Source organism: Rhea americana, unplaced genomic scaffold (assembly GCF_003343005.1).
Source record: "Rhea americana isolate MKP2758 unplaced genomic scaffold, rheAme1 scaffold_4, whole genome shotgun sequence".
NCBI classification, from domain to species: Eukaryota; Metazoa; Chordata; class Aves; order Rheiformes; family Rheidae; genus Rhea; species Rhea americana.
Window position 1 is genome coordinate 420,307 of NW_028186534.1, and position 21,841 is coordinate 442,147.

General features: G+C 38.5%; 1 protein-coding gene across 5 annotated transcripts in view; it reads left to right on the forward strand.

Annotated features, from left to right (window-relative positions):
- The window catches only part of TRPC4AP (transient receptor potential cation channel subfamily C member 4 associated protein), a 43,031-nt gene that overhangs the window by 5,938 nt on the left and 15,252 nt on the right, over positions 1–21,841 (forward strand). For all 5 annotated transcript variants that reach the window (XM_085313911.1, XM_085313913.1, XM_085313912.1 and 2 more), the window contains 8 exons: positions 9,317–9,445; positions 9,684–9,800; positions 12,814–12,871; positions 14,040–14,095; positions 15,630–15,758; positions 16,719–16,920; positions 18,829–19,017; positions 20,623–20,765. In XM_085313911.1, coding sequence (XP_085170037.1) covers positions 9,317–9,445; positions 9,684–9,800; positions 12,814–12,871; positions 14,040–14,095; positions 15,630–15,758; positions 16,719–16,920; positions 18,829–19,017; positions 20,623–20,765 — 1,023 coding nt within the window. The remainder of the gene's footprint in view (positions 1–9,316; positions 9,446–9,683; positions 9,801–12,813; positions 12,872–14,039; positions 14,096–15,629; positions 15,759–16,718; positions 16,921–18,828; positions 19,018–20,622; positions 20,766–21,841) is intronic.

The window sequence follows — 21,841 nt, forward strand, 5'->3', positions numbered from 1 at the left end:
GCCTCGCAGCGCGGCCCGCTCCGGCGGCACCGCCGGCGGGCGTTCTGGCCGGGGCTCGGGGCTGCCGGGCCTCTCCCGGAGCTCCGGCCGAGCGGCGCCTGCCGCCGAGCCTGTGTTTCGGAGTAGCAGCCGGCAAGGCGGCCTCCGGCTCTGGCGCCGAGCGCTCCCGAGCTCCCCGTTCTTCYCCGCCAGCCCGGTGTCGGGCCAGGCGCTGCAGCGATGGGCCTGCAGCCTCCCGGAGAAGAAAAATGCCCTGTGTCTTTCTGCTCGCTTTCCCTCTTTCCTGTCGCCCACCTTTCTGTAGGAAGATTGTGGAGCAGGGCAAGCGTTTGCCATGCTGTAGGAGAGCCGTTTTCTGGTGTTGCCTTGGCTGCTGGTGGGGACTGTGAGGCGAAGAAAAGAAGGTCCACCTGAAACTGGAACTGAACCCAGCGTTGAAATTTAAGCGTACTTGATTGGCAAATGCAGCCTCACAGCGTTACGGCTCAGGAAACCTTTAGCTCTGAAATGGAGTAGGTTTTCTGCTGGTGGTTTTCYGTGAAATGCTTCCAGCTCCATTCAAAATCATCATATTTCCCAGCTGATGAYATTGGGAAATACTGAGAAGTGAAATCGGCTTGTTAACCTAGATTCTTGTCTATAGTCCATGCTTTTTGTTGGCTTTTTGAGAAGCTGCCCACGGATGCCTAACTGCTAATTACTTTTTGTGAAGAGTAAGTGGCACTTATTTTATAGGTTAAATATAAAATAATGCAAAGATTTGAAAACTAGAGAGGAGATAAAGGGCTTGTATTTAGACAGTGATTTGTTGAGCTCAAGTATATTTAAAGGGTTGAGATAGAATAACAGGATTTCTTTGTGCATTAGTGCAAGCAACAGAGTATTTTCCTCCATTAACAAGGGTTCAGATCAATTACCAAGAGAAGACTTGTTCATCTAAATAAATATGTATAGTTCTGTAGGTTTGGTAGGTAAAAGAGCAGGAGGTCATTWTTAATTGCTCTTTTGTCCTTATCATACTGCTCGCTCAAGTACCAGTTTAGTTCTTAGTTTTAAGAAAAGCAAATAATCTACATAACTTTAGCCCTGATGTTGTCTATTTTAAAATAAGCTGTTTCCACAGAACTGTTTTAGGAATGTGTAGGGGATACAGTCACAATGGTACCGTGTTTCGCTAACTCTCCTGTCCACCTCCACACACTTGCCTATGCTTTCCCTCATAACTGTAGCAATTTCAGTGAGAAAAGCCTGTAACAATACACTGTGCACCAGTGTTATCTATTTSGATGGGACCTTGACTGTGGGCTTTGATTTCCTTCAGAAGTGCAGTGGTATTATATTTTTATTTGGAGTTTTTATGGCTTGTTTGAAACAACTGAAGAAGAAAATGACTACTTGTGCAGTAACTTAGGAAACATCTGCCCATTACATCCTATTTGTAATGGCTATGTTCAGGGTTTGGGGGCTTTTTGTTGGTTTGTTTGTTTTTAATRTATTTCCAATATTGCTTTGCTGCAAGGAGAGATTTAAGGCTTGGACGCCTAGACTTCCCAGTGCTTGGAAAGTGTGTAGCAATACGTCATTAAATTACTTGCACTGAGGAAAAAATTAACTCCTTGGCTGGCTTTGAACTTTGTAAAAATAATGTCTCTGGAACTTAGCAGCAGATTAAGGACATTTGGGAATTCTGCACTTGACTCCAGTGTGTGTTTGTGGGTCTCTATTTGGAGATGGGACATATGAGACATTGAAGCAAGTAAGTGTGCTGAACYATCGTGTCAAGAAGTTGATAAATGTTGCTAAAGTGAGTAGTGTGTTTTAGAAGCTGTGATTTGTTTTACTCTGTAAATAAGTTCAGTGAAATGTTTACTGGGTGCAGTGTTCATTTTGAAATATATTTGTGTACTTTTACCTTGAAGTGTTTTTTCTTCTTTTTAATTGTAGAAGATCAAAATATAAAAGACTATGATGTAATTTTGAAGAAGTCCAAGGCAGTCCCAGATACTTTTCATTAATTTYTATTTTTATCAGAATGACTATAATTTTCCTGCTGTTGACTCCTCAGTAGCAGCATGGTAGCCCTTTCTTAAGAGGCTCAACTCATTCTGCTCGTGAAATACCTGAAAGCAGATCAACTTTCCAAACTGCTCTGTTGGGGTCTGGCAGAACAAGTCGGGGGAATGTTCTCCCAGATCTTTCTTCCTGTCCTTTGTAAGGAAGCTTTGGGTCGAGTGCCATGTGGACTGCATCTCTGATACAGTACAAAGAGGAGAAGCTGTTTTCAAGGTCTTAACAAAGAAGAGTCTTCCTAAATCTCTCTGAATTCTGATGCATGCCATCTAAGTAGTGTTATTGCACGGTATTGTCACTGTACTTCAATAGCTGATTTCTGGGAGATAGCTAGCACTCTTCTGTGGGCAACTGTGGTATTTCTTATTGAATGAAGTCCTAATTGCTTTTTTCTAGATGATCTCAAATTCTTTTTTTGTGTAAGGAAAGCAGGGGCTCATTCTTGGRTTGGTAAGGATAATTTTTCTCAGATATGCACCTGAAAGTTCACTCATCTGATCTTAGCAGGACATATAAAAATATTTTTGACAACAACAGCCACTGATCATATGGCAGTTTTGAGGCCAGCTAGATCTCTAAAATCTGCTTGTCTTGGGTTCTTGCTGTACTCACCTAGCAGCAGCCACAGCTGTTTTTTTGGTTGTTCTGTTTGCCTTATTATTAATAATTATAAGATTGATAAGTAAAACAGATGTTAGTAGATATCTCCATTATCTATTAATATATCAATTTTTGCCCTATTGTTAGCATCAGCTGCCACCCGTTATACAAGCATCAACTATTAGTGTCAGATTACACAACCTTGTATCAAGGTTTGCCCTAGTACTGAGTACAGATCATGTGAAAAGGTGTTTGTGRATATTAGTAAACTAGAAGCAGAGCAACTTTCCAGAAGCAACACATATTTCGTAATAATGAAAGATACTGCTTGCAAACTGGCTGGTCTCTATTCCCTTTCCTGGCACAGTTTTGTTGCATGCACACAGACATTGTAAATAAGACCTGAAGGGGTTTACATTACAGTTGAATGAAGGCAAAGAAACATTTTGGTGCAGCTGATCAAGCTCAAAACAGGAGTTTATCCTCTTAGCAAAAGGGCACACACTTCATCTGGTGCAAGCCAACTGTTAAAAGTATGAATATAGTGTGAAACTAGAAAACATTTAGGTATAGCTGCATGAATCCTTGTAAACAAAATTGTAATAATGGATTAGCCAGTGTTTGTTGGCAAACTGGTGTTTTGATTCTGGTGTGGTCCCAAGAACAGATCAGCACTGGTGTCTCACTCTCTCAAGATTGCCAAGGCTTAGCTGAAATGATCAGAATGGGGGAAAAAAAAGTCAGTTTTTCCAGCTGTATTTCATGATCTGTTATTCCGAGGAATAAATGGCTTCCCTGAGCAGTATAGTCCRTATCTACTCTGAAAAACCTGTCTGTGAAAGGAAGACATTTTCTGCCTCAAACATATAAATTTCCRGGTCTTACCATTATAGGTTATCAGCAGTTTGCAATAGTTTTCCTTCTAGCTCTTGTTTTCCTAAAATATTAGGAAATATTTTATTTTCTAAGTAATATTGTTTTCTCCTTTTTTAAAAAAATCATGTGAATATAATCCACTTTAGTAGGCCTAATTGTATTGGTCTTAGCAGGCTTGTGTATCTTCAGCAGAGGACAGCTAACTAGTATCAGAAAGCCTGGACATACTTTTTATGCAGCTGGGAGCAGACATCTGTCACGTCCTAGAAACGCTAAAAAGTGCTAGTGATAGACTTCAGTGGTCTTTATTTTGCTTGACTAAAGGTGAGTTGGAAAAAAACCTATTGTACCTGTGATGACTTCTTACCTTTGATTTTTCTAAGATACCCCTACRAATTTTATTTTTCTTCAACATGAGTCGTAAAGGAAACTTTTTAGGCAGCACTGAGAAAAGAGTAATCACTGATGAGTTAATATAATTTTTTATATTTATTTATTTTTTCTCTGAGCGTAAGATCGAAAACAAGTGTCAGGAGCCCATCCTATTCTGTTGTGGTTTCCTTGATGCTGAAGAACTACTGGTGTGATCTATTTTGGAGTTGTTCTGCTCTCAAACACTGGSTTTTCTTGAGACCTTGTCTTTATTCTGACAGACTAGCTGTTCCTCTGGTGCTAGTGGGTGGAGCAGTTGTTTGGGAATTGTGGCAATGGTTAGCCACTAAAAAGGAAATACAAAGCAAAATGCTCAAGTGCTAAGGCATTTGGCYGTTTGTAACCCTGAAAACTAGTGACATGGTAGGAGATTTCAAAGTGTAACCTGTAAAGGGAGTTTGTGATTGAGGTTTTCCCTGGTACAACTAGCTCATCAGAGAGACTTCAGTAACTACAAGAGTTCAGTTGTCAGAATCACAATGAATGTCTGGAGTTTTCAGAGAATACGGAACCATCAGCAGCTCCAATCCTGGAGAAGACTGCCTGGGTGGCTATCAGATAGCAGAGCTTTGGAGATGTAGATTAGAGACCTGGATAGAAGCTAATGCAGGTTGTGTCCTAGGATGCCATGTCTCTTGGTTGGGAATGAAGCTCTGCTTTCAGGTTGTCAGGAGGAAAAAATGACAGATTCAATMCAAACTTGAAGGGAATGTGGAAATAGTAGTAAAAAAGTGAGAAAGTTGCCTCACACTTGAGGGRTCTATCAGTTCAGGTCTCCCTTACAGGGAGAAAGGACTGGGGGCAGRTGTTCCTATATGAACTTCTCCCCAGCTTAATATCACCTGTTTAGAGCTTCTGACTCAAAGCTACATGTAAAAGACTGTTCATAACTGGCAACACTATTCCATGGTTGCAAAGTAGCAGCTCACTGCTTCTCCCTTTAAATACTTTTCAGAATCACTTTATAGTCCTGCAGTTTTATTTCTGTACACTGCTGTCGTGTTAAAATAATAATTCTGGGGGCTTTTGCCTTGATTGTAGTTTTTTTTTTTTTTTGAAAAGTTATGTGAGGAAAGAGAACTTAGCCAGACTGATGCGTATCCATTAGTGACTGAAAAGGAAAATGTAAAAATGAACAGAGATGACTGAGAACACCTCAAAATACTGAAYAATTTTTCTGTTGGTGTGTCAAAGGCTAATATTTTGGGGAGCAATAATAACTTAGGAAGCAAATATTTCATTGCGCAAATATTACAGTTTCTTGTTTTAGAGGCATGGGCTAAAAGGTTTGAAGGAAAGGATATGGAAGGGCTTTGGTTTTATTTAAAGTATGTACCTGCACTTGTATCTGTTTCTTGAGAACCATAATCCTATGCCTCTGTTTTTTTCCTTCTTAAACTACCAGAACCTTTGAATATATATTTAAAAAGCGGTCATGAAAAGTGCTGAGACTGGAAACTCAGTTTTTCCCTTAAAGATCTTTTGCTCTAGCTTAATGCCATGAAAAAATTGAATTAAAWAAAATGCAAATGATAGGCTTTACAATTAAGACACATCACAAAATGAATCCTTTAGTGGTGGATGCTTGGGAACCTGAGTTCGTATTTTTGCCTTTTGAAACGTCAGCTTCTCAGAAAACACTATGTTAAAGTACTCTCCTATAGTGAGCAGTGAGAAAGACTTGGAAGACATTAAAGAGAAAAGCACTGTGTCTGCTCTACATTGCATGGGCTTGATGACACATTTTAGCTTTATACTTTAATCCTCTCAAAAGTCTTTGCCCTTCCAGCAAAACCGTGCTGACACAGCTTCCATAGCACAATTGGAGCAGGGGGAGATGACTAATATCTGGTTAGGCTTGACTGATGAACAGCATTCAGTAAACTGTGAATGTAAAATTGGCATTAGTACAGACCTTTTTGGACTGTATGTTAGGTAGTTTGAAAGCTTTGTGCCTTGTTGTTTGAGAGTATAACATGTTCAGGAGGGCCATAACATGCCAGTCCCAACGTTTCTTGGTTTATATTTCAAAACTTGGAACCTGTAAGGCAAACTTCTGAGAAATGACTGTGTGATGTCTTGCTTTTTGTACCAGTTCAGTTAACTAGGTGGTAGGGAAATTTTGATACTTAAGTTTTCTCCATAATTGGTACTTACTCCTTTCTCTTCTCTTTCTAACGCGAGTAAGGCATGGCAGCTGTAATCCCTGCAGCCGTCTGTTAGGTAGACCCTTTGTTTTATTGATACCATTTCCAGCTGAGCTTCTGCAACCTCCTGTTCTTGTTAGATAATGTCTTAAATCCAGAAGTTTTATCCAGAGCCATTCAGTAAGTGAAGAAATGTTCTGTGAAATTGGTGTTAGACTGGACTTGTCTCATTTGGGTGAGATGAAACTAAATAAATGTCGAAGAGAGAGGGCCCCAGAGGCCTAGTGCTAATTTTGATGACCATTCACTAGTATCTGCTTAAAAAGAGCAAGAAAGGAATTAACTTTGCTTATATATGAAAGCTATTAACTAGCTGCTCTTACGGAAATCACAAGATGCATATTTAAACCCCAAATGGCTGCAAACAAAGACGGCTCCATAGAATTTAATTGGATTTCAATCCCTCAACAGCATCCAAAATCTTTGCATTGGCAAATACCACCCCCACCACAATGGAAATATTCAGAGCCATGGTAGCCTCATAAACACAGAATAGGGACCACAAACTAGAGCTAGTAATGAAACCAAAGGCATGTGTTAAATCGAGAGAGAGGGAGATAGAAACTTTTTTGAAAGCAGTCACGAGAAGATGAGAGCAAGTAAACATTTGCTTCAGTCTTTCAGAATTTGAGTTCTGAATGTTTTCTGCGGATTAAGGCGAGTGACATCTCGGAGTTTGCTGAAGGGCAAGGAAGACCTGTTGGTATAGAAATGAGAATGGAGATGGATCCTACCGCAATCCAAAAAGCGTAGATATGATTAACAAATCAAATGATAAGCCCGAACAAGTTTTTAACAGTGATTAAGAGCATTTGGTTTTAGCGGAGAGCACTTGGGTACTGAATTCTGAGCGGCGCCGCTGGAATCTCAGATTGCAGCCATGCACGTCATCTCTGAATGTGGTATCTTTCACATCGGTTGGAACCGCATAGTTGGACTCTTTCCCTGGCATTTTGCTGTGCATTCTTTGCACTTTACCCAGCAATTAATCTTGTTCTTCCTGCAGCTCATGGGGTTCTCTACCCCTCCCACACCGGAGATGGCGTAGTGATAGAGTTCCTCTTGCTTTTTTTTTTTTTTTTTTTTTTTTTGTGCTGCGTATTATAGGGAGAAGTAGAAGCTTCTGACTTTAAAGGAACTGTCTCATTAATCTCAGTTGAAATGATGAGAGGCCATTTTGACTTTCTGTTTCTGTTCTGGTAATTCTCGTAAGGGTAGTCTCCTTAGAAAGAATTCTGTGTCATTCACCAACAATGCTGGTTGATTAATCTTATTCAGAAGTAGGAAATCAGAAAAAGTTAAATTAGAGAAGTTGTCCCGAGTTTGTTCRTACTGCCTCCAGTCGCTCCTTGCAGTAAGGAAGACTGATATTTCAGAGCCTTGAAGTTTTTAGTTAACCATAACTGTTCAAAAGATTTGCATTTATTTCATCAGGAGAGGAGCCCTAAGTATTTGGGAATTTGGGAAGAAGACAAGAGGATGCATAGGAGCTAAATTRCCAGTCTGAGCTGATGTGTGAGCATCAGTGTCCTGATCATCCTGTATGCAGYCTTACAGTCAGAGAGAGAGACAGTTAAATTCTCAGTCAGCAATTAGAAATATTTGCATATAGTAGTTTAGTCAGTACTGAATGAMCTTTTGGAATTGTACACTCCTGTATAGCTGAGAAGGATGCCTTGATTGAAATAGTAAACAGCAAGACTTCCTGGGTGTTAACTGTTAACAATGAACATTTAAGTAGACTGCAAAGGAAACAACACAAGTTAACTGGAAAAGATTAAAGGAGTGATTGATACAGGATGAGAGCAGCTTGAATGTTTAGGTCTAAGAGAAAATCCATAAATTCCGACTTAAATTGCAGTCTTGCTATGGATTTTTTTTTTGGGGGGGGGGGGGGGGGGGGGGGAAAAAAAAAACTTTGTAAAAACCCCCGGGAAATTTTGCTAACTGCAATTATTGTCACCTTACCTTTCCGTACAAGGATWAACCCCTATTCCAGTGTTGATCTAGGTATAGAATCACTGAATTGGTAAGGTTGGAAGGGACCTCTGGAGATCATCTAGTCCAACCCTCAAGCAAGTGGCCCATTCAGGTATCGAACYCGTGACCTTGGCATTATTAGCAYCACACTTCAACTAACTCCTTTGATGAAGATGCAGTGAGAAAGAAGGAGGTTAAATTTTGGTCACCTTTAAGTAGATGATGAACTTTGTTGAACCTTGTTGATGCTTTACAGCATCTGCTGGAAGCAACCTGGAGATGTTTAGGTTTCAGAATACCTGCCAGGGATTCTTGGATACTCTAAGCAAAATATTCATTAGTCTTTTGCTGCTACTTGATTTTTTTTTTCAAATATAAAATATTGTGATTAATATTGAGAAGGGTTTTTATATTTTGGAGAGGAGGGGGAGAGCTGGAGAAAGTTTGCAAAAACTTTTTCACAGGTGCTAARTTTGGTGCATGGGTGTTGTGTGTGTGTGTGTGTGATTGCAGGCAGCTTCCCAGATGATAACGCCAGTGTTCTTTTCWTACTGGTTTAGTTGTCAATCTCCTATATAACCAGCCAAGACTACAGACGAAATTTGCGCTGCATTGTTGACATGTTCTTCTGAAGCAGCTTTTAAATCTTCAGTGTTTTGAGCCATTGCTAAGACTAGTACCAGTTTCAGGGACTTGTCTGAGAAAATGTTCATTACTGGTTKCATGTAACAAAGTAATGAAGTTTTTACATCTTCAGTATTCTCTCTGTTTTAGGCTAGTGTAATTTTTGATGTGTCAGTCAGTGTCAGTAAATCACAGCTTTAGTGATGGAAGTGTTTAGAGACTAATGTCCCATTAAAATATATGATCAGTATCAAAAAAAGGAACAAGATTAAGCACTTTAAATGATATCTGCACTTCAAGAGGTATCCTGGTTAAGATGCTTTGTCCGTTTGTAAGATTATGCAGCTACCAGTGCTGGATAAATTGTCACATGGAAAAAGGTACTGGATTTTATAGTGGTACTGTCTGCAATAAACTATTTTTCTGTGGTATTCTAATACTAATATTTTGAGGGGATATAATTTATGAGTTGGTATTCTTGAGTGTGAAGCATGGGACACAAGTATATTGTATTTTTTTCATTGCAGATCACAGAGGCCTTGTTAAAGGAAAGAGATAAACAAGCAAAATGGAATGGGATTCCCTTACTATTGCAAAAGTTGTATGAGCAAAGTCACCCAAACAGCGATTTCTCCCAGTGCCAAAGCATCCTTAAGGTACTGTGTATACTGATCTTGCTGGAAGCAAAAACGTTTTGTTGTTACTCTCTGTATAGGTTGATGTGATCATATTCTAAAATTTTTGAAATTGTGTGACAGTATCTGTGAATTGGATGTAGTGAAAGCTAGGAATGTATATAATTGATTATTCACTAGGTCACAAAAATAGTCAGACAGTTGCATCTGTATTGGGGAATAGTTTTCTTTTTGAAACTTGTGTTTTTACTATATGCAGGAAATTTCTCCACTTCTTTCAATGGAAGCCATGGCATTTGTCACAGAAGATAGAAAAGCTGCTCAAGAATCCACTTTCCCAAACACGTACACATTTGACTTATTTGGAGGAGTTGATGTAAGTGTGTGCTCCCCCCTGCCCCCCAAGATACCTGAAAAGCTTCTGCATTATAGTTATACCATTGAGCAGTCTGTTAAGGAGGTATTTGAAACTCTTGAAGCTTCAAAATACAAGCTACAAATTTGTTTTACTGATTTGATGTTACAAATGTGCATGCTTCTGTTAATCAAAATGAAAAAAAGAAAGGTATATTTTTCAAGGTGCTACATCATCAAAAGCAAGATGCTTTTTCTTTTCCTATAAGATATAAAAAACCTGATTGTTTCTTCACGTACTCTGCTTGTAACTTAAAAGCAAGATGTCTAGTTTCTCAGTGAGAGCAGCTTCACGTGATTTCTGTCTGTGTCGTTAAATACTAGATCCACTGCAAGAGCACAGAGAATTTCACTTCCACAGAAGGATTTGTGTGTTTTAAGTAAACTAATGCAGCAAGGCATTCTCTAAGCAAGGCTGTGTTTATTGTTGGCATGCACTACTACCTTATCTATGGAAGTGTTTTTAAACAACTGCTGGATTTATATGCTGACGTTTTAGCAATTTTTGTTTGTTTTAAATCTACATTACCCAAATATACAAGTGAACTCAATTTTATGATGACAGACACTGGGATCTCGACTTTCATTAGAATTAAAATTCATGTTTTTAAATGGACTAATTGGCTAATTCCTTTTGTCGAACTATACTTGAGTCTCTTCCCTACTTCCATCTTGTGGCACTTGGTATGTCTTTATTTCAGTAAAGCTTGTATGCAGAGCATGTTGGTTTGAAATGAACGCTGGTTCAGTTGCTAGTATCCTGTTAATTGAGGACAAAATCTTCAGCTACTCAAGCAATTTAGAACATATTTAAAATAATACTTTTTATTTCTAAATGGAAATAAAGATGCTTCCTGTGGAAGTACTTTTCCCATAAGAATGCACAGAAAATTACTTTGTTTCATATTTAAATAAGTGGGTGGGTGTTTTTTTCCCTCCATTTTTTTCAGGTTAGAGACTATTAAGGTGACATGAGAAACAAAGCAAGCTGTTTTCTCCCAAGCTTTTGAAATATCAGATATCCCTGTTCTTAATTACCTGGTGCTATAGCCAAAGATTTGGCTGATACAGGTGGGTTTGATCTGATTAAAGGCAGTGGTAGAACTTAATTTTGGGACAGTATTTAAGTCAATGCTGTGTTCTTGAAAATCATACTCTAGGACTGGAAAGGCAAGTAATCTGTAATCTGCTAGTTCTGTGTATGCCACCTATTGATTCCTTGTTGCAGTGTTCTAAGCTGTGAAGCAGTAGTAGTTTGAAGGACAGTGAATTTGCAGTGTACTCCTTACACTGTGATGTATAATAGTATATTCTTTAAAATATTTTCAGAATCAGACAGCCTTTACATCAAGGAAGAACAAAAGCAGGTTTATATATTCTCCACTTCTATGGATAATATATTGCCTGACGATACAAATGCATGATCTGGTACATGAACCTCATGAACTTTGATCATGAATGCTGACCTGGTCCAAGAAATAAGATCCCTTAACTCCTTTTCTGCTCTTTCTGGACAAGTGGGACACCCTGTTTCCTGTTCTTTTTCTATCCTTGGACTTGTGCACTTCTTGCTGTGTTCCTGTTGTGGTTTTGGTAGGATGGGTGAAGAAAGCCATTTGCTAGGAATGTCTTGCACCACTGCAGTCTGGGCTCTGAGAGTATGTATGAGAAGCACGAATACCAGTTTTGCAAGTATAAGGTGATAAATGCATTGTGATTATAGCGTTGACCAAGAAAAACGTGCACCAAGTAGTTATATAAAAGATGTACTTCGCAGCAGAGCCAAAGACATCTTTGCAGCTACTACCATCCTTCAAAGCCTGACTTGGTGTCTTCCCTGGGGAAGGTGCAGGTTGCCTACCTCCTGAGCACATATATGCATTCTGATGTATCTCAGATACCTAGTCTTGAGGTATGCATTCTCCTCCTAAAACTTAAACCTTTAATATGAGCACTGCACTAGTGCTACAGTCATTTTGCTCTACCCTGCTGATTCTACAAATATTATAGTATTATTTTAAAATGTATCTTTATCTTTCAGGTTGCCCATGCTGTGCATTTGACAGCATTTAAAATATAAGCAGTGTCTCCAGTATTATATTTTCCTCTGTGTCTGAGAAGGTCATTCATTAAAAGAAGAATAAAGCTAAGTTGAGAAAGAATATGGAAAACTAGGTGTAAAGTGTGGTTAAGTTATTGGTGGCATGATCTGGAAGTGCGAAATACTTTACACTATTTTAGTTGTTTTCAGTTGAATTTTAAACTAGGGTCTTTTTAATACTTTTTCTAGAATCATCAGTTCCTTCTAGTGGCTAGCTACCACTTTTAACTATGTAGGAACACTACCTTGGGTCAAAGTAATGGTATAGGCTAGAACAAGTAAAGATCGGTTCTAAGTCTATTGGAACAGTAGCCCTAGGTTGAGGAGCCTGGCTGCTATATTTCTTAAAATGAAATGAGATCACACTTCACAAACTTTAAATATGTATAAACAAGTATACATGTAATGTGCATGTGCACAAACACTGTTTTGCCATTTGCTGGTGAAATTAAAATCTGGAACAACTAAGTTCTGTTACATCTGAACCTGAAATATATTTTGAAGCCCAGCAAGATTTAGGGAGAATTTGCCAAAGTTCATGCATCTTTGCAGATTATTGCTGAAGGTTCACAAGCYTGGAAGATGTGATAGTCATCTTTATTGTCTAGGCACATATGAAATTCTATTCTCTGCAGACTCAAGTTCTTAAAAACTTGCCAGTGGGACTGTATACAAATACTATGCTTTCTTCTGGATAAATACAATTGTTTTTTATCAATGCGATTTTTATACCAGGAGGTGTTGATTATAGAGCTTCTATCGTTTATATCAGTGATTTCAGCAGAGTCTACTAAGCTTGGATTTTTCACTGTCAAGTTAAAATTTATTAGTATCACACTGATTCTTCCCTTAATTTTTTATCTTGTTATTACAGCTTTTAGTAGAAATTCTCATGAGACCAACTCTTATTACACAGAAAAAGAAACAGAAAAGTAAGTGAATAGATACTTTACCTTTCTTCATTCTTGCCTTGTGTTGTTCTTCAAACAGGAATTATTCTATTTTTCTGATCTTTTTCCTTTCTATACCAGCAGTTTTCTGTTCTTAAATCATTGGTTTCTTTATTTTCGGCAGTACTGATTCATGATGGGATTTAGGATAGTTACTCTTTACAAAGTGCAGTTCGGGAATCTTCATGCTCTCAATGTAATGCATCTTTCTCAGTGCAGTAAATCTGCAGTCACTAGAAACTTCTGTTGTTACTGGGCCTATAGCTACTATTAACAATTATTAACAATAAGCCATGAAATACTGTTAGTGTAACAGGAGTGGTAGAAATTGTGAAATAATAAAAAGTATACTGTCTTCCTCAGCTAGTCATAGTGATTAGTAATATCCAAAATGTTACAAGGAAAACTTGCTAATGGGGAGCATTTGCTTCAGTGCAGCTTTCCTTCTGGAACAGCTTTGGTTTAGTATTTTCATTTCTCTTGTCTGTGATTCTGCTGGTTGCCTACAACCCTTATGAGGAAGGGAAATGTTATGGTACACTCTATGACCTTCAGGTGGGTAACTTGAAAGGTAAAGTAACTTGAACTTGGGCTAGAGAAATCTATTGTATGTTCTATCTGTAATGAAACTACATTTTAAATATGAAAGTGCTGGATGTAAATGAGGATGAAAGCTTTTCTATCAGTTCCTGATGTTGCCTGGAGAAAACTGCATGGACTAAAGACTTTTTTTGTTTTTCCGTGTTCAGTAATTGGAACTAATATTCCCACAGCAGTTTCTCATATTGAAAAGCTTTTTTGGGTTGATTTGCAGTGATTTTTGTTTATTTTTTCTTCCTAAAATAAAATAATGTTTACACAGTTTGTGTATGACTAAGAAGTGCGTTATACCACAAATACATCTCTTCCTGAGGTTTTAGGCAGTCGTGATAGAGATATTTTTGAAAGAAAGTATGTGAATAGGGCAGGTATAGAGTGATTCTTCCTCTGTTGTTTTTTTACCCTTTAAAGTATCAGCAGATGTGATCTGAACAAGCAGTTAGCCGGAAGTGTTCACTGATTTCGTAGCTATTTATCTCACTAATGTGGATGTTAGTTTTCTTTGGCAGCTTGTGGCTAATGGATGACTGTTTTTTTTTTTTCTTTACAGTAAGCGATGACCTCATCAAAGACTGTTTGAGCATACTGTACAACACGTGCATATGTGTAAGTACAACTGCTATGGAAAAATGTTCTTCTGCTTGACCAGAGCATTTGCTAGTCAGTTTTATGTGTGCCAATTGATAAGATAACGTAGGTTCTTCTAAGCGTAATTTAAACCTACTCTGAAACTTTGCATTAAGATTTCTTTACTTAAATACAGAACCACTCTGTATTTTGAGGTGTTACTCAAGTAATTTGTGGGKTTTATGCATATTGTCAAGCTTAAGTAATTCTGCCTCTTGTTTGGCTCTTTGCCTGTCTGGGTTCCCACAGGAAAGCCATTTAAGGTCTTGTTCTATTGAAATTTAATTGAAGTGGAAATGTATGCCTGCAGCAACTCTGCCTGACTTGTTCAATAATAGTGCTGGCAAAGTGTTTTAAATTTTACCGTGCAAATATTTCATGTGCTGAATATCAGTTCAGTAGTTAATTCATGGGAGGTCAGTGCTGAGGAAAGGTTCTGGGCTAAAAGCCTATTGAGCTCACCTTTAAAATCTGAAGCTGAAAGTACATTCCTCGGATTATGTGTACAAGGAACAACCTCTAGACTATTTACTTAACTGTACAGATTACTATGTCATTACCCAGGGAGCATTGTTTATTAACAACAAAAAAAAAGTAATTACTGACTTAAGGTTGATTTTTTGAAAAAGCTCCATCTAGAGTGTTTGAGTGTTAATAGACCATATTGTCAGTAATAAATAKTCATACATGGATGGGAAGGATAAGAGGTGGAACACTTTTACTTGACTTCATAAGTGTTTTTTTTTTGTTGTTGCTCTTTAAAGGCAAGGCAAATTTTGACTAGTATAATATGTTAATGAACAAGTAGTGTAATTTATGGACTGGCTGCTGTTTGACTTAAATCACTTAAGAAATAGTGCTCTCTTTTGAAAGAGATGTGTTCAGGATTACAGGAATATTCTGTGTCCACATTAACTGTTCTTATCCTTGTGTTTGAATATTCAGCAAGAATCTAAGTTCAACTATTGCCCTGTGAGCATAGGTAAAAAGTCAGTCATGTAATAGACAACTTTGCAAGCAGATACGATTAATTTTCGAAAGGACTGCCCAAGCTCTCAGCAGAGAACAGAGCATGAAAGGTGGCCTTGCTGTCGTGACCTTTTAGGTTCGTTACTGACATAAATTAAGGCCAGCGCTTGGTTCTGGTTGCATAGATGCTGCCCAGCTGACAGCAGTGCTAACAGTTCAGGAGGAATCTGGGGACCGAGTTTAACTTCTGTAAAATGGAGCTGGTCGTAATTCATATGAGAAACAAGAAGCAAGCTTCTCTGACGTGTTTCCAGGCATGCAGTGTTTACTTGTTTCAGGCAAATAAACAACTCTGCACTGAGATGAAGCCTTTCATACTGGTGCCTGGTGCTGCTGCAAGCCTTGTGTTAACTTCAAACAGGGATTGTAGTTAGTTTTGGTCACTATAAAGTACATGTTTCCTGGTCTCAGGAATAGCTGATTAGATAACACATCATCTGTAAAACCTTCTGTGTGTGTATGTGTGATTCTTGCTTCTTTCTAGACGGAAGGAGTCACAAGACGATTGGCAGAAAGAAATGACTTTGTGTTGTTCCTGTTTACGCTGATGACAAACAAAAAGACATTCCTACAAACTGCAACTCTCATCGAAGATATCYTAGGAGTTAAAAAGGTTTGAGACTACTTTTTTAAATTCATTTATGTGGCTTTTTCAGACCAGTGGAAGAAATACACCTGTATCTATGAAGAGTTGGTGAAAATAATATTCTGAGCTAGCATTCTTGTTTCTTGTAGCTTGTTTGAAATTTGGCTATTTAAATGGATCAGTAATTTTAATCACAGTTCAGACACTTGATATTGTTTCCTGTAAGCTGAGGGAAACAGGTCATTTAGGTCTTCTGCACAAAATACATTTTTGAACTTGCCCTGAAATGTTTGTCAGGCTGTCAAATGCCCTGTCGTTACAGCTTAGTGTCCTGAAGTGCAAATAAAATATTGGAGGTGTAACCATGGGAAAACCATGGATTAAATGTACTTATGCAACATTCTGTGAAAGGGTCAGGGTCCTGTAACTTATTTTTTTAGAGTAAATGTGAGGATGTTATACTTGCTGAGGTAAGAAACCAACTTAGTTTATCTCTGTATGCCCTTCTGCTGAAAATTGGCTTCAACATCTTTCTGATATTTTTAGATGAAAATCATTGTATGGAAACAAATCCAGGAGTCTGCTCTGATCTCTGTAAGATTTARAGCGAATACAGACAGAATTGGAAAATAAATAATGAAACTTCTTAGTACCTGAATGCAATTAGTCTATTGAATTATTTTTTTAAAGAAAAGTCCCCCCAAATTTACTTAAACACAGAGTCCTTAAAAAGTCTTTAAAATATGAATTTCTATGCTTCTTAAACTGATAAATGTAAGTGACATCAATTGTAAATTCGCTGATGTTTTCAGACTCCTCACTTGTCATTGCCTGTTTACTTCTATGCTAGTAACATTGAAATAGCACACAGGTTTTGCCAGGGAAGAGCTGTAGCTAAAACCCTCTGGCCTTCAACATGTGTGGATATTTTCCTGTATAAACATTAGTGTGATTTACTCAAACAGTAGATTATGTTGCCTCCCCCAGGAGATGATACAACTGGATGATATTCCCAATCTTTCAAGCCTTGTGTCCAGTTTTGATCAGCAGCAACTTGCGAACTTCTGCAGGATCCTTGCTGTCACAATTTCTGAACTTGACACAGGAAGTGATGACAAGCACACGCTTCTTGCCAAAAATGCACAGCAGAAAAAAAACTTGGGTCCTTCTCGAGCTGAAATTAATCAAGGTATTTGTTATATTGAATAAATGTAGAAGAATCAAAACAGTCTGTAAAACTTCATTCCCTTCTCTCAGCGTCAGATCTGTGGTGTGTGTTTCTAGAGGATACTATAAGTGTTTTTCCTTATGATGGATGTGTATTTATTTAGTTTTCTTGAACAATTTCCTAGAAACTACTTTTAATGAAGCTTACTTGGTAGCCTTCAGTTTTATATTCTGTCAGTACTGAACTAAAATTGCCTGCAACACAGTTATTGTCTGGGCAGTTCCTTCTGTGATTTTTATGTGGCTTTGTCATGAGCAGGATGTCTGTCTTTTTATCAACAAGGAGGAGTGTTTAATGTTAGTCATATTGCCTACCTTTGCCACGCCAATGATTATAAGTTTGTCATCTTATTTTATACATATTGTTGACTTGTTGACTGGAGAGTTAGCCTTGGAAACATGTGGGTCTAATCTAAACTTTAACTTTGGGCACAGTGAGGATTTTCTTATTTTGCCAAGTACTTCTTGCATGCAATAGTCTTAACTTTGTACCATCAAAGATGTAATCTCCTGGTTTCAATTTTTATGAAGTAAAAGTAGAGTAGGAGCTTTGTTTTAGCATCTAGACATGTACATAGGCTATGGTCAAACAGTTTCATAGAGTGTAAAAAGGGTATTTGGAGTTCTCACGCATCTTCTGACAATCATATTGCCACATTCTGCATTAGCCATGAACAATAAAGCTCTATTTGTTATGTGTGTCATCTGTAGATTATCCAGTGAGAGATGGATAGCATAGTACAGCAGGCAAATGCTGGAAAACTTTAAAGTGGGAGATGTACTGTTTTCTACCCTGTGATCACAAATGCTTGCTTTTAAGGAGCAATGGAGTATGTAGGTGCAGGTACAAAGTTTAATTTAAATTAGTTGAACTGAATAAACTTGGATCCTGCAGAGCTGAACTGAGCCAAACAAATATTTAATCTCATTTTTTGTTTGCACGATCAGAGACTACATCAAAAACTGTAAAGCATATTGCATTTCAAAGCCTTTACCAGGTTGCACATGCTAACTGAGATGATACCAGTGGCAGTGTTGCAAGTCTTTCACATAGCATTCCTGGCTAAATTCCTTGTTCCTTGTTTACTGTATGCGTAAGTGTGAAGACTTAACCATGAATCTGTAATAAGCTCTAGTAATGCAGTCATTCTGTGAAAAATTTAGGACAAAATATAGCTCCTAGTGCCTTACCACACACCAAGATTCTGCAGACTAGTGACCTGTGTCCTTGAACTACTGTGTCTTAGTGTGCAGTTCCATGACAATTAAAGCCTTCTCACTTGGAGCTGCTGTGATCTGTTCTTCAGCTGTTTTGTTCTCTGATTAACTAGTTAAGGAAACTAATACTTAAAAGAAGCTTTCGGCCCCATTGCTGAAGTGAACTAGTGCAGTTAGCTATGAGATAAACATCTCTGAGGTAAAATTAAGGAGATGGCATCCTGTGGAGAGGGAGAGGTGAAGCTGCCCCCTTCCAAGGGCTGCTACTTATTTCTACCAGCTTAATTTTCAGCTGAATCAATTCCTTGATCTGACTCACCGTGGGCTGGAAAACAGCAGACCAGCAAAGGGGAATTGACCATAAACAAGTAGCTACAGTAGGATGGGATGGGTTTTGTTACAGTGTCAACCCAACATAGACTAGTTTAGTGGTGACTGAATAATGCCTAAAGCATATATACTGTGTTCCAGTCCTTGCTGGGGCAAGTGGACTGATTTCTTCTTTCTCTGGATCTTCTAAACTAGAAGGAAATTGCTTCTGTTTACTATTCTCTGCTGCTAATACAGGAGTTCTGGGACCTTGTAGTGCAGAGGATTTGATGATGCTATGTTTGCAATCTTATGTCATAATAAAACTATTTTTCTTTTTCAGCTACACTTTTAAATATTCCAGGCTTCATTGAGCGATTATGCAAACTGGCAACACGAAAGGTGTCTGAAACTACAGGTACTTCCAGCTTCCTCCAGGAGTTAGAAGAATGGTACACCTGGCTGGACAATGCCCTTGTGCTTGATGCGCTGATGAGAGTGGCAAATGAAGAGGCAGAGCAGAGCAGCACAGGTATCTGGTTTCCATTCTTCTAATTACTGTTAACTCATCATTGTTTTACTACTACAGTATCTACTACATCTTGCTTTTTCTTCCTCCTCATATTGATCCCTTCTCTTACACATAAGGCTAACGTATCAGCAGTTAGGTATCTCTTCTGTTTTATTTTTGTGTAGCACTGATTAGTTTTCATGAGCTAAAGTTAACAAAAGGGAAAGAAATGTCCCAAGGCAACCATGCTCTTTTCACACCTAAATAACACTTACTATAATGCTATGCATCCTCAGAGCTAATCTTCCAGGGATACAGAAGAAAACAGACATGTGCGGTAAGTTATTTTACCAACATTTTCTCTAACACTTAGGGTGATGGAATTAGTTTTGTCTGCTTCTTGCTAAACGAGTGGTCCCTTCTCTAAAAAGGGAGGTAGTTACAGCAAAATTAAGCAAGCTAATTGGGGAAAAAATGTATTGTTCCATAGGAGTGTATGGAAGGGTTGATACAACCTTAGGAAGATACTTTGGACTGTACGTCTGGTTTGTTTCTTCACCGTTTGTATTACAAAGATGTAGCATTTGCCTTATTTAACCAAAAATACTCCGTAACGGAATGAGAATTATCCCAAAATTTTGACATCTAAATCTTTGCCTCTGTGCTTCTTTAGAAAACTCTCTTCATTATCCAACTTCATCAGTTGTATAGCAATTAATTATTGAAAGTTAGTAGAAACTGAAAAACACGTAGCAGTTAGAAACAGAATTCACAAGAGCACTCTCAAAGGTAGAATATGCTTGGTCACTACTCTTGACCCACCACATCAGTTACCTGGCAAACATACAGATGTACTTTCCTAGGATACTGTCTCAGTCTCCAGTGGCTTGTGGTTTAGGGATTTCTGAGTCAAAGGTGATGTCTGTTTTCAGTCTTCGAGGACTTTTTTTGTTCTGTTTCATGTGCTTACCTGGTTAGTTTTTTCACGTGGGTTCAAAATGCATTCATGCTATACTGTGCTAAGGCATTTCACAGCCTAGGTACTGTGTAAAGAGCTAACTCTTTTTCTGAACTGCAATTCACAAGTTCTGCTCAGTCCTCTTTACTTTGTCAGTCATGATTTCTGTCATGTTTTTCACTTGGTGTCATGGCATGTTATATCCTATTTCTGCCCTTAGCAATATAATTCTAGAGCAGAGCTATGAAAACATTTAACTCTGGCCTAAGGACGCTGGTATTGAGCTGTGAAATGGAAGCATGGTAATAGTAAGTGCTTCTGATAAAACCCACTACTATTTTTATTATCTTTTTTGCCATGTCCTTTCTGGTACGGTTGTCTGTATTCATGTAGATAATCTACTTATTTCATGTAGGAGGTGACGTTTAGCTTATTGTGGAAATATTACTTAGTTAAATTTTATCTAACTAACTTCCAGCTATGTTTCCTCTTCTCTTGCATTTAACACTTAAATTGGTTATTTGTTGTATACTATTAATTTTTGTTGAGAAGAGGATTCAAGCAGATACTCTGGGCCTACATATGCATTGTCAGAATGTAAAAGCAGCTGTAACAGATCCTTTCCTGTTGAAACTGTCTCAGACTCGCATCTTTGCCGTCTTGTTCAGAGTCTTCAGATGAAAGTGGATTGGCCAACCCCTCAACACGAACACAGCTTCCCCAGTCCATGAAGATCATGCATGAGATTATGTATAAGCTGGAAGTGTTGTATGTTCTCTGTGTGTTACTCATGGGGAGACAAAGAAATCAGGTGAGCATTTGTAAAAGGTCACACATGCATAAGTTGATGTCTTTTTAAACCTAAGTGCTCGTTAGTTAGGTTATAGATGCAGCAACATGAAGAGCAAAGCTCAAGGCATAAAGCTAGGCAAATCCCATCATTGCAGCGGTGCACAAACAGTGTTCTGTTGCTGGGAACCAGAATGATCTGTTGGGTCAGGCTTGTCACAAGCTGTGCTGAGCAGCGTGGGGGTGGCGTTCAGTCTTTGCAGAGCTGCCTCTCTAGTGCAAGATGGATGCACAGTGACAGAGGCAGACCCTAATCTGATGCATATGTTAAAGCAGCCATAACCTGACCTGATCTGCAGCAGCAGCTACCAGGAACATCTCATCCCAGAAGCATCTTCTACCTGCATATAAGGAAACACATAGATGTATCTGCCTACTTCTGGAGCTGCCTTCTGGGGCATTCTTCCTCCTCCCTGTGCACTGGTGACTCTGCTTGAACAGGCCGAAGGAATGCCCAAGATGTAATTATAGCTGCTGGGACAGGATCTGTTAAGAGGACTGTTATTTTGCATTGTATCAAGACAGATAATTCATCCCTGCCTAATTTCACCACAAGAATGCAGTTTTATAGATGCTGCAGAACCTGCTTCCAGCTTGCACTTGTGCCACTGCCATCTGTTTAGGGAGCTGGCAACGCTAGCTGTGGTATCTCTGTGGCTCAATTTTAGTGTGTTATCCTCAAATGTGACAAAGTAGCAAGTATGCTATAGAAATAGCTAGCTTTGAAGCTAACTTCTTTTATTTGCTAGGAAGAAAATTCCTTGTTCTTCCTCTGCTATTTCTGCCCCCATGCAAACAGAGAAGCTATTTGTCATAGGGTAAAGCTGGCAGGCAGGAAGCTTCTTTTCTGGAGCTAATTTGGGACTGGAAGTACATTTTGCAAGATTTAAGTCCAAACACTTTGTATCGAGAGCCCAATCTTTTTGTAAAAAAACACTGCCTTTGTTTGAAAACCGTGATGCGTCCAACATTACTTGATCTATGTAGAACTTTCAAGAAATTTTGATGGATGTAAATCATGCTACTTTTTGAGAGAAA